Source organism: Engraulis encrasicolus, chromosome 13 (genome assembly GCF_034702125.1).
Source record: "Engraulis encrasicolus isolate BLACKSEA-1 chromosome 13, IST_EnEncr_1.0, whole genome shotgun sequence".
In the NCBI taxonomy this organism is placed as follows: Eukaryota; Metazoa; Chordata; class Actinopteri; order Clupeiformes; family Engraulidae; genus Engraulis; species Engraulis encrasicolus.
In genome coordinates, this window is record NC_085869.1 from 32,209,846 (window position 1) to 32,230,145 (window position 20,300).

Below are 20,300 nucleotides of genomic sequence, written 5' to 3' on the forward strand. Positions count from 1 at the left end.
ACACACACACACACACACACACACACACACACACACACACACACACACACACACACACACACACAGACTCTGTTTACCTCCTTGCCTGCCTACAATTTATCTTATTTTGTTTCTGCCTCTCCTCTCCTTTCCTCTCCTCTCCTCTCCCCGTCTGCCTTCTCTTCCAAGCCCCTCTTCTGTACTGTGGCTTCAGACCAAAAATATCCGGCGTTCACATTTGCACCCTTGTCATAACGGCCGGTCCCGCAGCCCACAGAGTACAGCCAGGCACATAATCTCACTCATTTCTGACTGCGGTGACGGGCACACACGCACACAAACACACACACACACACACACACACACACACACACACACACACACACACACACACACACACACACACACACACACACACACACACACACACACACAGTACAAACTATATACACACACACACAGTACACATGTGGTGAGAGTGTGCACACACACACACAGCACAGACCCAGTGTACACACGATGCACACACACACACACACACACACACACACACACACACACACACACACACACACACACACACACACACACACACACACACACACACACACACACACACACACAGACAGACACACACGGTGTGAGTGTGCACATACACACAAAAATACACATACAGTACACAAACATACACATGGAAAAATATTGTCGCATACATTCCTAAGGGGCGTGAGCAAAAACTGCTCTCCACTGCTCTCCTCTCCTCTCCACACACACACACACACACACACACACACACACACACACACACACACACACACACACACACACACACACACACACACACACACACACACACACACACACACACACACACACACACACACACACACAGGTCCTCATCGACTTAAGACTCATGCAGAGGCATGCCAGTAACAAGCTAGTGGCACGGTGACATAACAGTTGAAAAAGGTATTGTCAGTCACGCTGGAGCCGGGGGCTAGCAGCAGAGAATGGTCTTTTTTTTACATTAGGGCTTCACTTTGACCCAAATCCTGAAACACATTCCAACAAAGGCGTCTGGAAATGAAAGCCATCTGGAGGACATTCAGAGAGTTATGTGAGAATGGACATGCAGGACATGGGGAGAGAGAGAGAGAGAGAGAGAGAGAGAGAGAGAGAGAGAGAGAGAGAGAGAGAGAGAGAGAGAGAGAGAGAGAGAGAGAGAGAGAGAGAGAGAGAGAAAGAGAGGGGGTGTAGTCTGCATGTACAGTTCCCCTTCTTTCTCTCACAGATTCCTTCTCTTCCTCATTCTTTGGCGTCAAATCACTAACGGCAACAAGTTTATCGTCATCACTGTGCTGTTCTATCTATTTATCTCTCCAGCTTTCACACACACAGAGACACACTGAGACAATGAACAGACACAAACATTCTGTACAAGGATACAACCCAGACATAGGACATTTATATACACTTTCACACACATAACTGCAAACACACACACATACACACACACACACACACACTAAAAATGTTCCCAGTGATGCCTGGATTGGTCAGGGACTCTGTACTCTGTACTTAACAACATTTCATAACAAACTGCGTTTCCATCACAGAGCAGGCCTTGTGATGAGAACCAGGGAAGTGTGCGTAAACACATCCATACATTATGAGGGGAGAACGTCTTCACCCATTCCTTTCCTACCCATCACACACCAATCACACGCGCACACACACACACACACAAACCTGCCTTTCGAGCCCCTCTCCATCTCCACTACTAATCACACATGCACGCACGCACGCACGCACGCACGCACGCACGCACGCACGCACGCACGCACGCACGCACGCACACACACACACACACACACACACACACACACACACACACCTTCCGTCCCTCCGCCTCTCGACACCCCCCCACCCCCGTCCCCCTCCAAACCATTTCCTCCCTCTTTAAGGTTATTATGTAACGCACACACTGCCGCACTGCATTGCTGTGTGAGATTTGCCTGGTCCAGAGGGACCCATGATAAAGATCTTAGGTCCAGAGAGAGAGAGAGAGAGAGAGAGAGAGAGAGAGAGAGAGAGAGAGAGAGAGGGAGAGGAAGAGAGGGAGGGGGCAGCATAGCAGCCATTACATTACACAGGTATGCAGATAAAGTAAAGAGGAAGAAAAGAGGAGAAGAAAAGAAATAAGGAATAAATGGCCAAGGAAGGTGTATAAGACAGACAGAAAGAACATGTGAGAATGTGGAAGAATGTGCAAGATGGGATTGGATCCACTATGTTAGCGCATTACGTAAAGAGCATGAGTTGCAAGCCCTGATAAAGAGTAACTGTAGGAACAGACCACTGGCAGTGAAAGCGGGGGAAGTGGCGGCCGTAACTGACTTTGACTGGGAGAGCAAGCGACAGAAGCGGCAAAATTGGTTCTGGTGTTGAGGGTGTCAGAGGAGAAGCTGAACTTCAGCGAAAATTATGTGGTGAGCTATGGCAACATGGCTACATTTTGCTAATCACAAGCTTTGATTCTGATCGAACATTAAAAGGCCAAATCTTTCACCACGTTTGCCATCCCTGGTCTGTGCTGTTCAGGTGGCATTCTGCAGCTTTTTAACACGTTCAACGCCTGCGGTTTGTTCCAACAGTAATGGCACTTAACAGCAAATAAACGACTACATCATCCAAATAACATACATTTTTTGAGTTTGTGATGAATGTGTCTGGCTTCATTTCTGAGAGCAAAGTGTGTGATTTTGGAGCAAGGAGGATAGTAAAAGGCATGCATATGTCCACGTGAGTGGTGATGGTTTGGTTATCATCACTTTTATACAAAGCAAGTGAAGCTAAAAGGTATGAGAACAAGTATGTGTCTCTGAACTCAAGGTCCCTGTTAAAAAGTTGCTCTTAAAAGAATGGCAATGACGAAACCGTGATGGATTACTACTTAACATTCTTTGTAATGTAATAGGGAATGAATGTGGTAGCATTCCACTGGAGGAATAGCGCACATGATGGGGCTACAGACATCCAGGTGCCTTCACAGTGCTTGGAGGGGTGGGGGTGGTTGTGATTATAGAGGAACTGTTCAGAACAACTAGCAGAACAAGGACAAATTCCATAAAGAGATTGACAAACAGAGAACAATACTACTAAATGCCTGTGAAGGCTGGAGACGGGAGAGAGAGAGAGAGAGAGAGAGAGAGAGAGAGAGAGAGAGAGAGAGAGAGAGAGAGAGAGAGAGAGAGACAGAGAGACAGACAGACAGACAGACAGAGAGAGAGAGAGAGAGAGAGAGAGAGAGAGAGACAGAGACAGACACAGGAGGCAAATCGTCTTGTCTGGTGGACGGACAGACAAAGGCAGACAAAATGGCTATAAGGGTTTTCTCCCTGATGGCGTAGAGGCACGCTAGCGGGAGGAACTGGCCCACCCTGCAGCCATTCAATGGACACTTCCTGTTTGCACTCTGGCCAGGCCAGGCCAAGCTACACCAGACTGGACTAGGCCATGTGATGTTACACCAGGCCTGAACCAGCTGTGGTCTAATGGTTAGGAACTTGGTCTTAAGATCAGATGGTTCCAGGTTCGACTCCCACACTCACCTCTCCCTAGACCTCAATCTGTGGCTGAAGTGCCCTTGAGCAAGGCACCTAAACCCACATTGCTCCATGAACTGTAACCAATTCCCTGTAAATAACAATGTTGCTTTGGATAAAAGCATCAGTTATGTTAAATGTAATGGAATGTAATTGTGGAAAAGGTAGTTTCACTGGCAGTGCTGGATGGGTAATGAATACCGGTAGGTCAGACATTTATATGCATAAATCGAGAATAAGCTTAATAATAACCATGAGTTGAAAAACATCAACCACATGGCTAGACCTACACATGTAGAGTTCAAATAAAACATTTCCCAAAAAAGTATGCTCAACAATAAACACATTATTGTTGCTGATACTTGGTATGGGAAATGCTTTACTTCAATTTGGTGAAGTCCACCACATGACGTACGTGTCCATGTACTTTGAACAGCACATCACCAGGTGCTGCCATGCAAAACATTTTTATGCCCAGTTCAATTAAAAAGGCGACATTTGCGATCTCAAAAATCACACTGGTCAATGTGGGAGAAAATATTGTGATTAGCAACACCTCACTGACAGTGTCCACTGGCATCAAGGATTTCTGATCCTCTCCAGCTGTTGCGCCAGTTCCACCACACGGCTCTCTCTCACTGCCTGTCATCTACTGGAAAGTTAAAATGACCTATCGCCCTGACAAGTGCACTGAGTTTTTGGCTTCTGGCTTCTTATAAAAGTCTCATGTTTGACCATTCTCTCAGGTCACAGTAGTCTTGCAACAGTGTAGCTGTGGCGAGAACTACTGTACGGTTTCACTATGTAAAAGTCCCTGTGACCTACTTTTGAGGGGCAAATTTGGTGAAAGCCATGACACCCATTGCCCCCCCAACCCTCCACTGCACCCCACAACCCCAGGCACAGCTGCTGCCCAAGTGGAGGAACCACGCCGGTATTCATCTCTCTCTCTCTCTCTCTCTCTCTCTCTCTCTCTCTCTCTCTCTCTCTCTCTCTCTCTCATTACCCTTCACTCGCTCTTATTATTCACTTTAATTCAATTCCATTCAATTCGCTGTGCCCTATTGGCGTGACAAATTAAGCATGTGTATTGCAAAAGCCATTGGCACATACACACACAAGCACACACACACACACACACACACACACACACACACACACACACACACACACACGCGCGCGCGCGCGCGCGCGCACGCACGCACGCACGCACGCACGCACGCACGCACGCACGCACACACAAGCAAAGCAAAGAGAAGTGTAAAAGAAATCTATTCTCCCTCCCGAACCCCCTCCCCTGTCAGCTGGGGGCGAGGCCTTGTAATTCCTGCGCGCCACGTCGAATCGCTCGCACGGACGGCAGGCAGGCGGTGTTGTGCACAGGCTTGAGCTTGGCATTCCTGGGATACCGAGACCTGTCACAAGGCCCGGCCTGTCCTGTCCTCGGGCCAGTAGCACACATTTGCGGGAACAGAGACCGCAGATGGGACAACTGATCCGGAGCCTGCTGCTGTGGCAGTTGGGGACTTTTGTGACAAACTTGCTGGGTGGGGTGGGGTGGGGGTGAGGTGGAGGAGGAAGAGGGAGGAGGGGATGGGAGCAACGGTAAAAATGTCAACTCCAAAGGGTTTCGTTTTTCTTCACGCTCCTATGCGATCAAATTCCTGGAAATAAGGATTAATAGGCATGTACCTCGAGGGGAATTTACGTACACGCACTGATAGTCACAAAGCATTACAGTGGCCGCATTGCGAACGCTTTTTTAGTCACTACTGTACGTTACCTTTTTTAAAAACAAAGTGGTGGCTACCAATACACACACACAGATATCTATGGAATCTTTTTCATAACTTAGTTACTTTTCTTGGCATTTCTGTAAGAAGATATTCTCAAGTCTAAACGGAGGTATTATAAGCAGATATGTGTCTTAATCTGTGCAGAAATGCCCGCACTTGTGACACGGCGGAGGTAAATGTGTGGGAAAGGGGCTGGAGGGCATTATACTGTAATAACGATGGTGATGATGGTTAAATATAGTCGTGGTATGGCATGTCCAGGCCGTCTCTCTCCAATGCCAGCCTTTGCCACGTTCGTTTGTTGGTTCCTCATTCTTCTTCTCACTCACTTTCCAGCAATGTTTTTTTTACATTCCTTTTTTTAATACAGTCGAGGAAAAAGGTAAGCTTGTGTGTTTGTTGATCTTGGCTTCCCGTGAGAATATCGAAAAAATGTTCTCCCTTCTGCCGTGCCCCTCTACACTCTCATTCCTCAGTCAACAGCATTCATCCACTTGGATAAAACAAAACGCCTTGGCTGACGTGAGCTGAACTGATCACAAAAAGTGGGGGGAAAATTCAGATTTTCATCTGAAGGCTTTACAGATTTCAACATTTTACACCACCCCATTCTTGTTCGTTCTCTCTCTCTCTCTCTCTCTCTCTCTCTCTCTCTCTCTCTCTCTCTCTCTCTCTCTCTCTCTCTCTCTCTCTCTCTCTCTCTCTCTCTCTCTCTCTCTCTCTCTCTCTCTCTCTCTCTCTCTGTTATGTAACAGCAGTAAGCCTGGCTGAGGGAGAGCATTGCGCCCTGCACTGCGCTGCGTGTTTGTCATGGGGTGTAATGAGTCTTCATCCCAAACCAAACCTCCTGTGAGGTCAATGGATGCCTTTCACACACACACACACACACACACACACACACACACACACACACACACACACACACACACACACACACACACACACACACACACACACACACACACACACATACACACATACACACACATTTGCGAAAGAAAATTACAGTGTTCATATCCACACACACAAGCATAGGTTTCCAAGCGAACATTCCTGTGTTCAGCATACACACACACACAGACACAAACACACAGACACAAACACACACACATTCTCTCGCTCTCTCTACAGTACACCTGTAAAACAATAGATAACATTGCGGCTAAAAGCACAGCACCACAAATGTGTCCCGCTCACTCATGTGTCACTAATTCAGAACTCCCTGGCCTGACACATGTGAAACGTGCAGAGCATGACAAAAATGTCTAAACAAAACATCCAACAGTCATGAGGTTTCTTTTTTTATACATCACTTCAGATCGGATCACGTCGTTCTCTGGAACTGTACTATTGCGTGAGGTCTGAGCGGTATTGCACAATATGACAGCCATTGGCAGACATGAGATGGCCTAAAGGACTTGACAACCAACACAAACACACTTTTACCCTCAGAGATACTCACTCAGCCAGACATCCCCCACTACAGTACACACACCCTCATTATGTATCATTTAGTATTGGCACCAGTTACTGTGTAGAATATGGTAAATTCTGACAAGCCAATTCCACACATCAACCTGATAGAAGCAACAAGCCCCTGTAATTGTGGACACACACACACACACACACACAAACACACAAGAAAATGTTGGTGTTTCTTCACACACCTGATGCAAATCACACACGTGAGGGCACACACACACACACACACACACACACACACACACACACACACACACACACACACACACACACACACACACACACACACACACACACACACACACACAATGACTAGCAAGACAAGAAATCATGTTAACTTTCACACAGAGAAATACCCACACACACTTGCAACACTTGCAAGTTCTTGTGCTCATTCACATGCAGACAGATTAACGCACACACAAACACAGAAAACAAAATTCATGCACACACACACACACATACTAAAACATTGATGCGCAAACTCAATAAACACCAAAACACACAAACATGCCGACAGACGGACACACACACACTGTCACTCACCTCGTCGCAGCCAGCGTTGACCAGGTCCTGCAGCATCTGCCGGTTGACGTCCCCGATGTGATGTCCCGAGGAGGACCCCGTGGCGTTGCCCGACTCGTTGGCAAAGGGCATGAGCGACTTGCGGATCTCGCGCAAGGCGTTCTGGTAGTTGTTGAACTTCTGCGGCTGCCGCAGCTGCTGCTGCCGCCCGCCCTGCCCGTCCTTGCCCTCCTTGCCGCCCCCTTTGCTCTCCGCCCCTCCTCCGCCACCCCTGCCCCCGTCCCCACGGCCGCCGTGCAGGGCCTGGCTCACCAGCTTGGCCGGCTGCTTCAGGCCCTCCTTGATCTCCTGCAGACGCTGGCGCGTGTTGCCCACGTAGCCGGGGGCTGCCGGGAAAGTCTTTGGCCTCATGTCTGCTGCCGATCTATGTGGATGATGTTGTTGTGTTTGTTGTGTGTTTTTTCCTTCAGACTAGAGTACTGGAACAACGTTGTTTGCGGTGACGGTTAGACTAGTGTGTCAGTAGAGTCTGAACTAGTCTAGCTGACTGTTGGCAAGTTAGTTGGCTGTGTAAATTAGGTGTGCTTTTGTTAAGTCAAGTCAGGTCAAGTGGGAACACTTTTTTGTCTATCGTAACAAAAGCATTCACTCAAAGACACGTCCCCCCCCCCCTCACACTGACTCACTCACGCGCGTGCCAAAGCACACCTACAAATACCTTTAAAGCCCCCCTTCAAAAACAATCACACAAGATACAGTGTCTCTCACGCTCCACTCACGCACACACACACACTCCCCCACACATACACACACACTCACATACACACACACCCTCTCCCTCAGCTGGGCTTTTAAGCTGACCTAAATAGATAACACAAACACACTCACACACTCCAGTGGAAAAGATCTGAGCAAAGATTGTTGCACAAGTCCTGATGTCTTTTACTCTCTGTCGGGTCCCTCTATTTTGTTTTAGTTAGTGGAACTCTACAGTTTTTTTATAAACAAATACACTATTCTACGCTACGCTAAACTACGCTACGCTAAGCTAAGCTAAGCTAATCGGATGCCATGGCGACGACCCTCCTTGTTTAAGGGTCGCGTTCCCCCTCGTCCCAGGTCTTGTGGGGGGTCAGAAGGACGGCCTTTCTCCATTGCAGTCTGTTGCACATTGTTGCCTGAAGGGGAAAAGAACAAAAATATAACTGAACGAATGAAAACAGATAGGACTCCAAAAAGTTGCCAAAATGTCTCCATTGACATCTTCACAGTCTTGACCTCCAAAGGTTCATATATGTCCAAGTTCAAACTCTGTGGTAGCTCATGAGACTTGGTGAAGAATTGTTCACCCTTAAAAAAGTTATCATGCAAACAACAAATGTGTCACCGACCGACCATACGGACGACTGGAAAACAGTATGCTTATGGTTCCAGCGTCTTCCGTAGGCCAAGACATTAAAAATGAATGGAGGGCAGAAAAGATATGAATGAATAAACAACATAAAATAATAAAGACAGAGAATCATGTAACTAGTCGAGGTAAATTAAGTCATTGTAGGCTATGTGAACACAGTGGTAACAGTGGCAAATTGGGGGGCCGTGTGTAGCTAGATACTCTGGACCTTAACTGAGAATGAACCTTTCAGTGTCAGTGCAAAAAACTTGGTATTTTCCAGTGGTAGAGTAACTATGGACTCAGAACATACGGTTGATGTCAACTAAGGGTTGACCAATACAGGTTTTTTAATGGCCGATGCGATACCGATGTTTTTTTCATCACCCTTGGCCAATACCCAATTTCTGATACCCGATATTTGGGGCCGATATGGGTTTAAAAAAGGTTAAAAAATGACAAATATTCCAGGTCTCAAGTTAAAAATAAACATTCCTTTAACATTATCAAATTGAGGTAGAACTTGTAACATTTTAACACCCACTCTAACAATCAAGTAATGTCTAACAATCAAGTAATAAAAAAATAAAGTGTCTTGGTGCTTTTTAAAAAACCCGAATGACATAAAATAATAAATATTGCGTATCGGCCAAAACCACACGCCTATCGGCCGATACGATACACTTAAAAAATGCAAATATTGGCCCGATATCAGACCGATATATATATCGGTCTATCCTTAATGTCAACATTCATCAAGAAAGCCTACTGGTTCCATATTATGGCCTTGAGAAATTCAGACTGATGGTTTTGATCACATTTTTTAATCACTCACCAAAGCTCCTCTTTCAAAACAAGAGTCTCAGACATGATTATATTACAACATAATTTCCAATGACCTCTAATAAGAGAAACTGTCATAGATGAAATTGCCCCTCACCAAAATTACAGCCAGACAGGGCCAGCTCTGAAACACAATGCAACCAAACCGCAAAGCCTACCAACCTCGCTCCTCTATGGCCACACTCATCGGTCACTGTGTGTGAATGTTCTGGGTCAGACCATGCAAGTTTGTGAATGTTTTGTGCAATGCAACGCGACTGGTTATTTGTTTTCACACAGACCTAACATTTTACTGCTGACCCAAGATCACATACATGGTAGTCATATCTTCAACAGAAACTTTGAAGTTAATCTCAAGCATTTACACAGAGTCAGTTGGCTCAAATAAACTGTTCATTAACCATAAAAATACATCTACTGATATTATTGCTACTGCTACCATACCTCCTGCTACCCCACCACTACTAACAATAATAATAACAACATTATTATGCAGTGTTTTTTAAGTATTAAGTAGGTAATAGGTAACTACAATAGTAGTGACATAAACCACTCAACAGCATAACACATGTGACAAACATGGTAGTGACGTCAGAGATGCAATATACACCAGGCCAGGCATGGACAAAATTCTCATTCCAGAGTGGCACCCGTGAGCAGGGTTCGATGTCATCAACGTCTCCATTTGAATACAATATAAGTAATTCAATTGGTTTCAGATGGTAATGACAATAGTGCCTTTTGAAAAAGTGGCCAGGAAGGACATGTCCCAGCCTGCCACCCGAAAACTACAAATTACATAGTATGTCACCACTGTATGACAAATTCAATCAACACACACACACACACACACACGCACATGCACACGCACACGCACACGCACACACACACACACACACTTTCCTGATCAACACACTTTGCCATGCAATGCAGAAAGTCATCCCAGTTGTCTCAATATAGAGCACCGTGATGTCACAGTCCGTCCCGGTCCCCCATGCCCAAAATGACATCCATGGTCTGGCAGACACCAACGATGTCAGACATGCTATGCACCATCTGGGGGTTAGGGTGAGGTGTGGTGTGGTGTAGTAGTCTCAACAGCCGCATGGTCTGTCATGGTCAGTCACGGACAGACATACATAAACAATACATCCACCCATACTCCTCCAATGAAGTGCTGCTTGTAGTCAATGAATACGAGAAGCTGGAGCACAGTCCACACTGCTGACTGGCATGTCCAGGCTACCACATCCACTTCAGACTAGGAAAATGATGTGGTAACATTTAAAGGTGCACTGCGTACTATTTTCACGACTTAATTTCCAGAATTCATGCTGCCTATTCAGAAATGCCACCTTTTTCATGAACCTTCTCCATTGTCTGCCATTTTGAATTTCCAGTAATATACATTTTTAGCTGCAAAACTTACTATACCTTGGTCATACTAGTGAATTAGTTCATTATTTAGTCAATATTCATGACAAGATCAAATCTGACAGCAGACAGCACGGTTTCAATGAGCTGCATCGTTGAAATACTACACAGGCCACCATCCTACACAGTGCACCTCAAACATAAAAGTCATCTGTTTGCACCAAACAGAAAACAGTAAGTTTAAGCATCAGTGTACTTTGGCTCCTCCTTGTCATTGCCCCGGTCCTACGGTGAGGCACCTGCAAGCTGGAGGATGTGTAGGGCTCCCTCCTATCCTTGACTCCTTCTCAGAGTTCTCCTATTTAACCTTGTCATTCAAAACCTCTACTAGAACCTTGTTATCACAAAAAATGTCAATGGCCATGTCTTTATCTGTCACTTACATCTATGTATTGTCACAACAACGCTATTAAAACGTCATTGAGTATCTTCAGCAAATAGTGAGGTCAGATTGCCGGCACTCCCACCAGCACCAAACATCTCTTTCTCCATCCAAACCCTTCACTCATCGACAACACTCACCGTACACCATGTGGGGAGTAAACCATACAACATCCACCCTATGTAAGTGCACCAGTGAACCCTTTGGACAATGTAGCCAAAACCAAACAAATGAGTGACCACGGTGGACCATGTGGGCACCAAAACCATAGAACATCTAACTAGGATGCAAGTGCACTTTATAATAAGCGAAGGAACATTTCGGACATGGCTGTCTGTGCCGAGCTGCGAATCTGTCTCTCTCCACTCCCTGTGAAATGCCAGAACAGGATCTGCCATTAGCACCTTCTCACTGGTCCACCTCCAGGAACATAGTCCACATTCCAGCACCGCCTTGCTACTCGCCCCGTGCGGAAGAGCCCTCCGAGCCGGACCAGGCACATGGCCCACTGACGTGACATGAGTGGGAGTGAGTGAGAGAGCGACCAGCTAGCAGGGTTGCCAGATGGTACTGTTGATTTCCATCCCCAAAAAAATGCTTAGGTACTATATTCCGCCCAATTTGAACTTAACTCTATTGATTTCTGTGACCATCCAAACAGGCTTTTACCTGCAGATCCTGAACTAAGCAGCCTACTCAGGTGGGAAACTGCCCAATCTGGAACACCTGCCAGCCAGCCTAGCGCAGCACTCACTTGAAACCAGCAGCCATGCCGGACCACCAGACCTTAAAAGGTCCAATCCACTGGGACTGAAGACTTCCCTTCCCTTTACTGTGTCGTCAGAGGTGTATAAAGTAGAAGTGCTTACAGTGTATCTACGTGCAGTGTAATTACTGGTGTATTAACTATGTAAGATCATGCACTAGTGTTGTAATTACATCAGTAACAATTCTTCTATTTCTACTTGATACAGCTCTGCCTTTTATTCAGCAAACTTTTCCAGGACGATATGATACTCTTGGGCCTGGCTATAGTATGAGTTTATCATGTCATACAGAGCAAAAAAATGGCAAATGCACAGCATATCCCCAACTTTACTAGTGAACATATTTCAAGGCACCACATGAATACCTATATATTGTGGATTGGACCCCAATTCAGATGCATACAGTGCACAAAGTTTGATTCTGAACACGTAAGGTTACTCTTTATATTTCAAAGAGAGTGGAGGGCAGTGCAATGAGAGAGGGGGGGTAGTAAGCAGCAGACCAGAGCAGAGCAGAGTGGAGAGCCATGCCACTGCCATGTTATGTTATGATGTGAATGCGATGGACATGATGCCTGTCAACCTACACTTTCAGACCTATAATTCTTTTAAAAGCAAACACAGGGAGCAACCCATTTCTCAGAAACATCGAGACATAACTGCAGGCTATTGAGCCAGGCCAGTTGCTCTCTCTCTCTCTCTCTCTCTCTCTCTCTCTCTCTCTCTCTCTCTCTCTCTCTCTCTACTGAGTTAGCCACTGAAGGGGAAACTTCATCTTCACAAAAAATGAGAAAATCATAGTGGCAGGGCATTCACAACCAAGAAAATATGAATCCCAGGCACTCTGGGCTATTTTATGATACCTTGAGTATTCCTGCAAAGTTTAAAAAAACCTGCAATCCACTCAAAAAAGAAATTAGGTGGGAAAAAGAACAAGCTACTTTTTGGCACTGTACATCTGATGGATGTTTGTAGAGGAGAACTATGCTGTGGATTGACAACACTCACCTCCATACTGTCCAATACATTTACCAGTACCAAAGTATTCACCAAAGTTCTTCAACCTACCCAGAATTTATGTCAATGTTAAAAACTTTTATGTGGGAAGGAGGGCCTGGGGTCTTTCACATCACACAAGAGAATATGTGTACACAAGAGCAAATTCAGAGAGGATAATACTTTGTTTTTCTTTTTGCTTTTCTTCCTCTTCGCTCCGCTTTTCTTTCTTTCTCGGAATTGCAGAGCAGCAAGAAGTGTTGCCCAATCTGATAGATATTTTTCTCGCCTAAGCTAAGCTCCCATTCCTGTGATGCCTTCAGCTCAAGGCCCCAGAACACAGCAAGCATTCCATTCCACAAGTAATGACAAGCAAACTCTGTTGCATCACAAGGTGGCGGAGACCAAAATAAATAATCAAAATAATTGCAAATATATATATAAAACTAAATAAATAATAAATAAATAAACAAATACAAAGAATATGCATTGGCCTCTTCAAACCCAATTGTCCATTTTAAAATGAAAACATATGTATTACAGAAGTATTTACTTTGGACTAAGAGAGGAACAGGCATCCTGTGCTAAAACCTTGCTCTCGCACAGTACACCACCTGGGTCGGCCAATGACAATATGGGACCGAGGCCAAGTCTGGCTACTCTCATCCATCCATTACCCCCTGGGCAATAGTGACAGAAAAATAAATAAAGTAAAGAAAAATATTTTCCTATTACCCAAGGTTCAGCTAAAGGCCCTCCACAAATGCTGAATGTTTAACGCGAAGAGCAGCAGTAAATCACAGTATAGAAACCGCAAATAAGATAACGCACATGCACATAAACTTAGTCAAAGTATAATTCTTCTCACAACACCTGCCATAGCTGTGACTGTGGGGTGTGTGAGCCCCATCAATTTGACAATATGATCAATATGACCAAATGACTTGTTAGGAAGCATGGTCCCTAACGTTGTTCTACTAGGCTACCCCATCACTTCCTTATCAACATACCTGCGCGTAAAGAAGGCCTTCATTGATCGATGGCACGTGATGACCCACGCATAATAATAGGATTTTCTACCTTCCTTTCAAAACATGGAGCTTATCACTTTAAGGTAGCCTACAGCAGTAGTGGTGAGAATCCTGTCACTACAGTTCTACCCAGAACAGAGCAAACGCGGATCTGTGATGGCGCATGGCATTGCACGCTGCGTCCCACAACTCACCTGAGCACATGGCACAGAGCAGGGGGGAGCAGAACAACACATCTCATCTGGTGTGAAAGTACACCATTGTTCTGAGAAATAACAACGAAATCAACTAGGCCTACACTCTAGTGCAATGCATGTTGCATCCTTGCAGTTCAGCACCAAGCCTGACTTTTATTTTCTTTCGCTGATGATTCACAGACTAACACAATTTCTCCAACTAGAATTACGCATACACTAACGCGTAGAATACCTTGTCAGAACACGAGTATCATGGCAATAGCAAACCCTATTAGAAAGACATATGGCTAGAATTCTTGTCGGACGCCTGTTGAACGTTCCTTAGAGGCAGTGGGATTTTTTGGTACAGTAGGCTACTGTTAGTCGAATACGTGGTTAATAAAAAACATTCTTGGCGCATTACCTTTACGCAATCAAATAAAGCCGTTGAATGGTTCGATTCAATAAACAAGTTTGCAATATATTTTGCGGAATCACACACAGACTTTCAGCACTGCATTCTGATCGACGTGGAAAAAAGGCAAGAAAAATGAAGGTATAACAGGATATTACCTTCACGCAAAGGAATTTCCGTAAATCCGTGCATGAAAGCATTCTTCCATACTAATATCTAAAAGATCCAATGTTGCTATATGCCAACAAGGCCAGTGAAGGCATAAAAAGTTGGTTTATAGGCCCGTCCTAGCACTGCTTGGAAGTTCTGAGTGTATTCGACAGGGCGAGAGGAGCGTAGCTCCGCTAGCGCAGTCGGACATTCCACTCTTGGGGGGATTTGGAGTTCTATCGGTCCTCTGTTCAAACGCATAAACCAATCGAAGAGTTCGCTTTAATGTTGTACAATTTTTAACGTCAATCATATGAGCAGTTCTCTTACTCGTTAATGTATAATATTTTGTCGTAGAAGATACGTGCGGTTTGGCAGAGAATGGATCTCTTACTCACCATGTGAGAGAAATGGAAGAAGAATGTAAATCCAAGGAAAGCTTGAACAGCCGAAACACTCCCAAATACCTTGATTTCGACCAGTTCACAAACTCATGACAATGTTACTTTAATCCCGTTTTCGTCCGTTATGGAAAAACACCTAAGGAATATCACAAGATAAGACTCCATTTTCTCCCCACTCTCGGTAGAATTAGAATGCAGTACAAAGTTGGACACTTACTGCATTGTTAACATTCCAGAGGAGTCACGTGTGCTACCAACGCACGTCAGCAGCGCACATACCCTAGGCGGGGCTTCCTACATTTACAACCCTATTCAATAATAAAAGTTAATGTCGGCTATGCCATTCATCTAAACACTGTATTTTCACTTATAGTCTGTATACCGCCTATTTACAATGAACCTCTGAAGTAGGCTATTCAACACAGAATAAAGGTTCTGGTAACATACTGAAAACCATTCCAATCACTGCAGGCCAGTCAGCTGAAAGCTAGTGTGAGTCAGTCTAGATTCCAATACTTTCCTATAAGCATTACACAAATACTGACAAAATGATCAGTAGTATACCATACACACATACATAATTGAGCAGACAGAAAGAGTTTGTATAGGCCCCAGTAGTAATCATGTGCTTGCTCCCTATACTAGTCATCTTTGGCGCATGCTGGTGATCCAGGTTGCTTTCTTTAACAACTATCCCTTTCTTTCTCACATTCCAAACGCTGCTGCTGTTGACCCATTTATTTTCATCCTACTGTGCAGGCGCTTTTTCCAGGTTTCCTGTCAACCCGTGTCACCCCCACCCCAAAAAAAAAAACCACACAAGCTACTGCAATCACTACTGCGCAACACATTTCCTTTCCAAAGAATTATAAACTGACTTCTGCACTCTGCCATGTGTTTATGCTCTCTGACCTAAAGCAACAAGGTAGCATGGGATCATGTTTTTCTTCATATGGTTGTTGCTGCATGGTTTCCAATGAGGCCTGCTTAAAAAAGAAAGAATTTAAGACAGAAAAAAAGGAAAAACTACCAACATCTGTGAGGGGAACAGTTTATGGACAGATATTAATGGCCTTGATTACTCGTCGAACCAGGATGGTACATGACAGAACCTCGAACCTTGGCAAATACAAGATGAACAGTACTTCTGGCACAATTTTGTTTTACATAGTTTGATAATAACATAAAAAGTGAGATAGATGTGTGCTGTGTTTACCATCTTAAAAGTATGAACAATTGAGTCAGTGTTGACAAAAAAAGACATATAAAGTTTGAACAGCTTGTCCATTGTATCGTCATTAACAAAATATAAAACAAAGTTTGACAAACATGCAAACAGACATGGAAATCACAGGCCTTAAAGAAAAACCTCGAGGCAAAGTGCCATAACATGCACAACATACAATCATTCTCTCTCTCTCTCTCAAACACACACACACACAGGAGCTGTTACATCTGAAGAGATTAAATACTCAGTGTTTATCGTAATAACAAAACTTGATGCTGTAAAAAAAATAACAGAAATACCTTGTAATAAACGCCTTGCTTTAAAACAGTAGCAGAAGCTTGTTGTAAATAACAATTGCGCAATATCTATGGTTACATACAAGACAGCATTTGGAGAGAGAACACTCAATGATCTCGCTTTTGATGCAAAAATATAATATAGAAAAAAGATACATCATCTTTTCAAAGACGTGAACCTTTTTTTTGATAACCTTTTACATCAGCATTACAGAACCTAAGGCACTAGCACCTGAGTACCGCTGAAATCCAGACTTTACTCCCTGGTAAATTGCACTAATCATCACCATCCTCTTCATCATCACAACCATCATCATCGTCTTTGGACCTCACAGACCGAGGCGCTTTGGCCCAAAGCACTTTTGCTGTTGTTGAAGGTGTCCCTTGTTATTCAGCATGCAGAGTCTGGCTGTTTGAATGCAAAGTATGCATGGAATGTCCCCGTCCAACCCAAAACAAGACGAAAAACAAAAAAAATTGTACATATTTCAGTTCCATGAGCTGTGGTACTGCCCCTGGCACAGCTACAAAAAAGCTACAATATGACTTGATACAGTAGAGCGTGGTGCTCAATCCAATAACTGTCATGCACTGAACCACAACAGTGTGGATAGCCTGGTCCTTCAAGTGCTGAAAACCCCCAAACCCCCCCAAAAAACCTTGTGATAATGCAACATTAAATGTTTGAGAGATGAGTGCGTGAGTGTGTTCAGCATTACAAAAACTAACTAACAAATTAAAAAAGAACCGTGATAACAAAACATCAAAACACAAAAGTGCCTCTCTTTGTTTGCAGGAAGAATATGCAGGTAACAGGAACTGGTGCCAAGGAGAAGGATGAGGAAGAGGAGGAGGAAGAGGAGGAGGGTGGTGCTGGGGGGAAGTCTGGGCTAGACTGTGGCCTGAGCTATGACTCCCAAAAACACTTAAGTGAGTGAGTACTAAGGTATGCGGCATCCCCTGGGCAATACATCATGAATCATACCACTCATCAGGCATCATACCACTAAAATCTACACATGTACTATTTCCTCGCACAAGCTCATAAAATGCTTGCGCATAGTGCACGTGCAAGGTAAAGTAGTGTATGTATAAATCTTAACTGATGCTGTGTGGCCTATTCCTATATTGACTAGGGGGGAGTCTCATACTTAAGTACTTATGTACTTAGGCTTTAGTAGTAGTGTGGTGTGTAGTAGTGTGTAGTGACAGTGTGTTTTTGGAGAAAAAAGCAGCCCAAGTTGATAGACAGACAGCATCAGCCAATTAGTCAGTCAGTCAGTCACTCCAGCGGTGCTGCGGAGATGCACAGGTTGTTCAAGGCACAGGCCACCTGCACAATCTTGTCGAAGGTGGTCATGCGGGAGGCTCGGTCCACCGTGGTGACAAAGGGGCTCTCCACGGGGCCCGTGAGGATGGCGTAGCGCTTCTTCACCATGGAGATGACCTTCTCCACATGCTGGTGGACGACCAGTCTGTCTGGGGTCAAGCCGTTGCTGCTATGGAGGTGATGGTGGTGGTGGTTGTTGTTGCTGGCAACGCCGGTGGCTGCAGCCCAGGGGACGCGGCTGCATTCTGGGTAACCTTCGACGTGGGTGTGGGTGGTGTGAGTCGGGGTATGGCTATAGTGACCTTGACCAGACCGTGACCCGGTGACCTTTAGCTGGGCACCGCGTGCCGCCACCGACTCGCCGATGTCCAGGTCGTGGTGTGCCAGCACCACGTCGCCGGGGAGCAGCTTGCACAGGAAGCCGCAGCCCTCCGCCAGGCACTTGTCGCTCACGCCACCCGGCGAGCCCCGCGACACGAACGTCACCACGCCCTGCGGCGCAACGCCGATCAGGTACTTCAGCTCGCTGGCGCCCCCCATGGTCGCCCTCGCAGAGTAGTGCATCTCATCCCCCGTGGCGGTGGAAACGGCAGCAGTAGCAGCAGTAGTTGTAGTGTGGGGGTGGTGGTGGTGTTCGAGCGGCCTCTCCAGCGACACCCTAAAACAGTCGATGATGACGGCGCAGTCCGGGTGCGTGGCCCTCAGGGCGGCCGGAAGGTTCTTCCGCAGCTCGGCGCGGGACGGCCAGAAGACGGCGGTGGGCACCAGGGTGGCGGACATAATGTTGATGACGCGGTGCACTGTGCGGGTCACCGTGGCCACCTTGACCCCGAAGCGGTAGGCCAGGTCCTGGTTGCGCAGGTCCAGGCGGAGACGCATGAGCGTCAGTAGCAGCTGCTGGAACTTGGTCAGCGTGGAGGTCTTCTCACCGCCCTTCATGTGCGGCGCCAGGAGCCACATGACCGTCTCAAAGACAAAGTAGTTGGGGAGCCCCGTGTAGAAGCTGACCTTCTCGGCGTCGTTGCGCAGGGACGCCTCCGTGAGGGACATCTTCTCCATGGACTCCCTCAGCGCCCGGTTCTCCCGCCGCAGGGCCTTCAGGCTGGCCTCATAGTCCACGAGGCAGGAGGACGGAGCAGCGCTCCTGTTGGGGCAAAGGCTGTCCACTTTGGCCTTTGGACAGTCGGTCATCTGGCCCGTCTCGTCATCGCTGTCCTCTTCATCTTCGTCATCATCCTCGTCATCGTCGTCGTCATCATCGCTGCTCATGGAGGATGACGTGGTCTCGGCCTCCTCAGCGTCATTGCCGTCCGAGTTTCGTTCTTGGTGCTGGGCTTGCTCGCCCCCAGAGAAGCGACCCTGGCCCTGGAGGAAGAGCAGAGCGTTGGCAGCCTCCACCTGGGCCTCTTGCTTGTCGGACATCTCACACGTGCTGGCCTCCTTCATGTTGCTGTCAGACAAGGGAGTAGTGGAAGAGAAGACTGACGGAACATAATCTGGAGACCTGGGGTTCTTCACTTGTTTACCTGTAAGAGGAAGACAGAGCACTTTAGCTTCTGATGAACAAGGCATATTTGTTTATCAGTGCTGAAAGTTTGGTAGTGCAAATAAACCCACCTAGTGGAGAAAGACTGACAATGCAGTCACCATCACCAGTGAGGTGAATAAAAATCAGAGCTAAAAGGGTTTTTTTTAAAGTTGTAAAAGTGGGTTGTGGTTGGTTGTTGCCTTTTGCTTCCAAACCATGCAAATATCATATAGAATGGTTGAGCTAATCAGAGTCGTGATCTTGCAGCAACTCCTTACATACCTGAGATGAAGTGGGTACTACACAGTCTACTGCCGTCGTTTGGCACCCAGCCCTCTCTATTCACAGCGGCTATCCAACGCTGTTTCCGTTCTGGGTCGCGAGGAAAGCGATAAAACGACAGAGCGGTCCCGGGGGTTCTTCTGTTCCGACAGCCAGCCACCACGCACGTGTGAACCATATTAGGGCCACAAAATGCGTGGACCCGTGGTGATTTTCACTCGCTTTCTCATACCCTGACTCCCAAAATGGCAGCGGGAG

The 20,300-nt window shown here is 45.9% G+C and overlaps 2 protein-coding genes across 2 annotated transcripts in view; both read right to left on the reverse strand.

Moving 5' to 3' along the window:
• Window positions 1-15,599, reverse strand: part of lats2 (large tumor suppressor kinase 2) — a 36,013-nt gene extending 20,414 nt beyond the window's left edge. Inside the window, exons 1-2 of the mRNA XM_063213736.1 lie at window positions 15,373-15,599; window positions 7,409-8,565 (exon numbers count right to left, since the gene is read on the reverse strand). Of these exons, the coding sequence (XP_063069806.1) occupies window positions 7,409-7,798 (390 nt within the window). The 5' untranslated portion in view covers window positions 7,799-8,565; window positions 15,373-15,599. The remainder of the gene's footprint in view (window positions 1-7,408; window positions 8,566-15,372) is intronic.
• An 816-nt stretch (window positions 15,600-16,415) lies between these two features.
• Window positions 16,416-20,290, reverse strand: LOC134461007 (uncharacterized). Its single transcript, XM_063213712.1, has 2 exons — window positions 20,043-20,290; window positions 16,416-19,758 (listed from the first exon to the last, which is right to left on the reverse strand). Exons 1-2 carry the CDS (start codon window positions 20,218-20,220, stop codon window positions 18,185-18,187), a joined length of 1,752 nt encoding a protein of 583 aa, XP_063069782.1. The 5' UTR covers window positions 20,221-20,290; the 3' UTR covers window positions 16,416-18,184.
• Window positions 20,291-20,300: the final 10 nt, after the last annotated feature.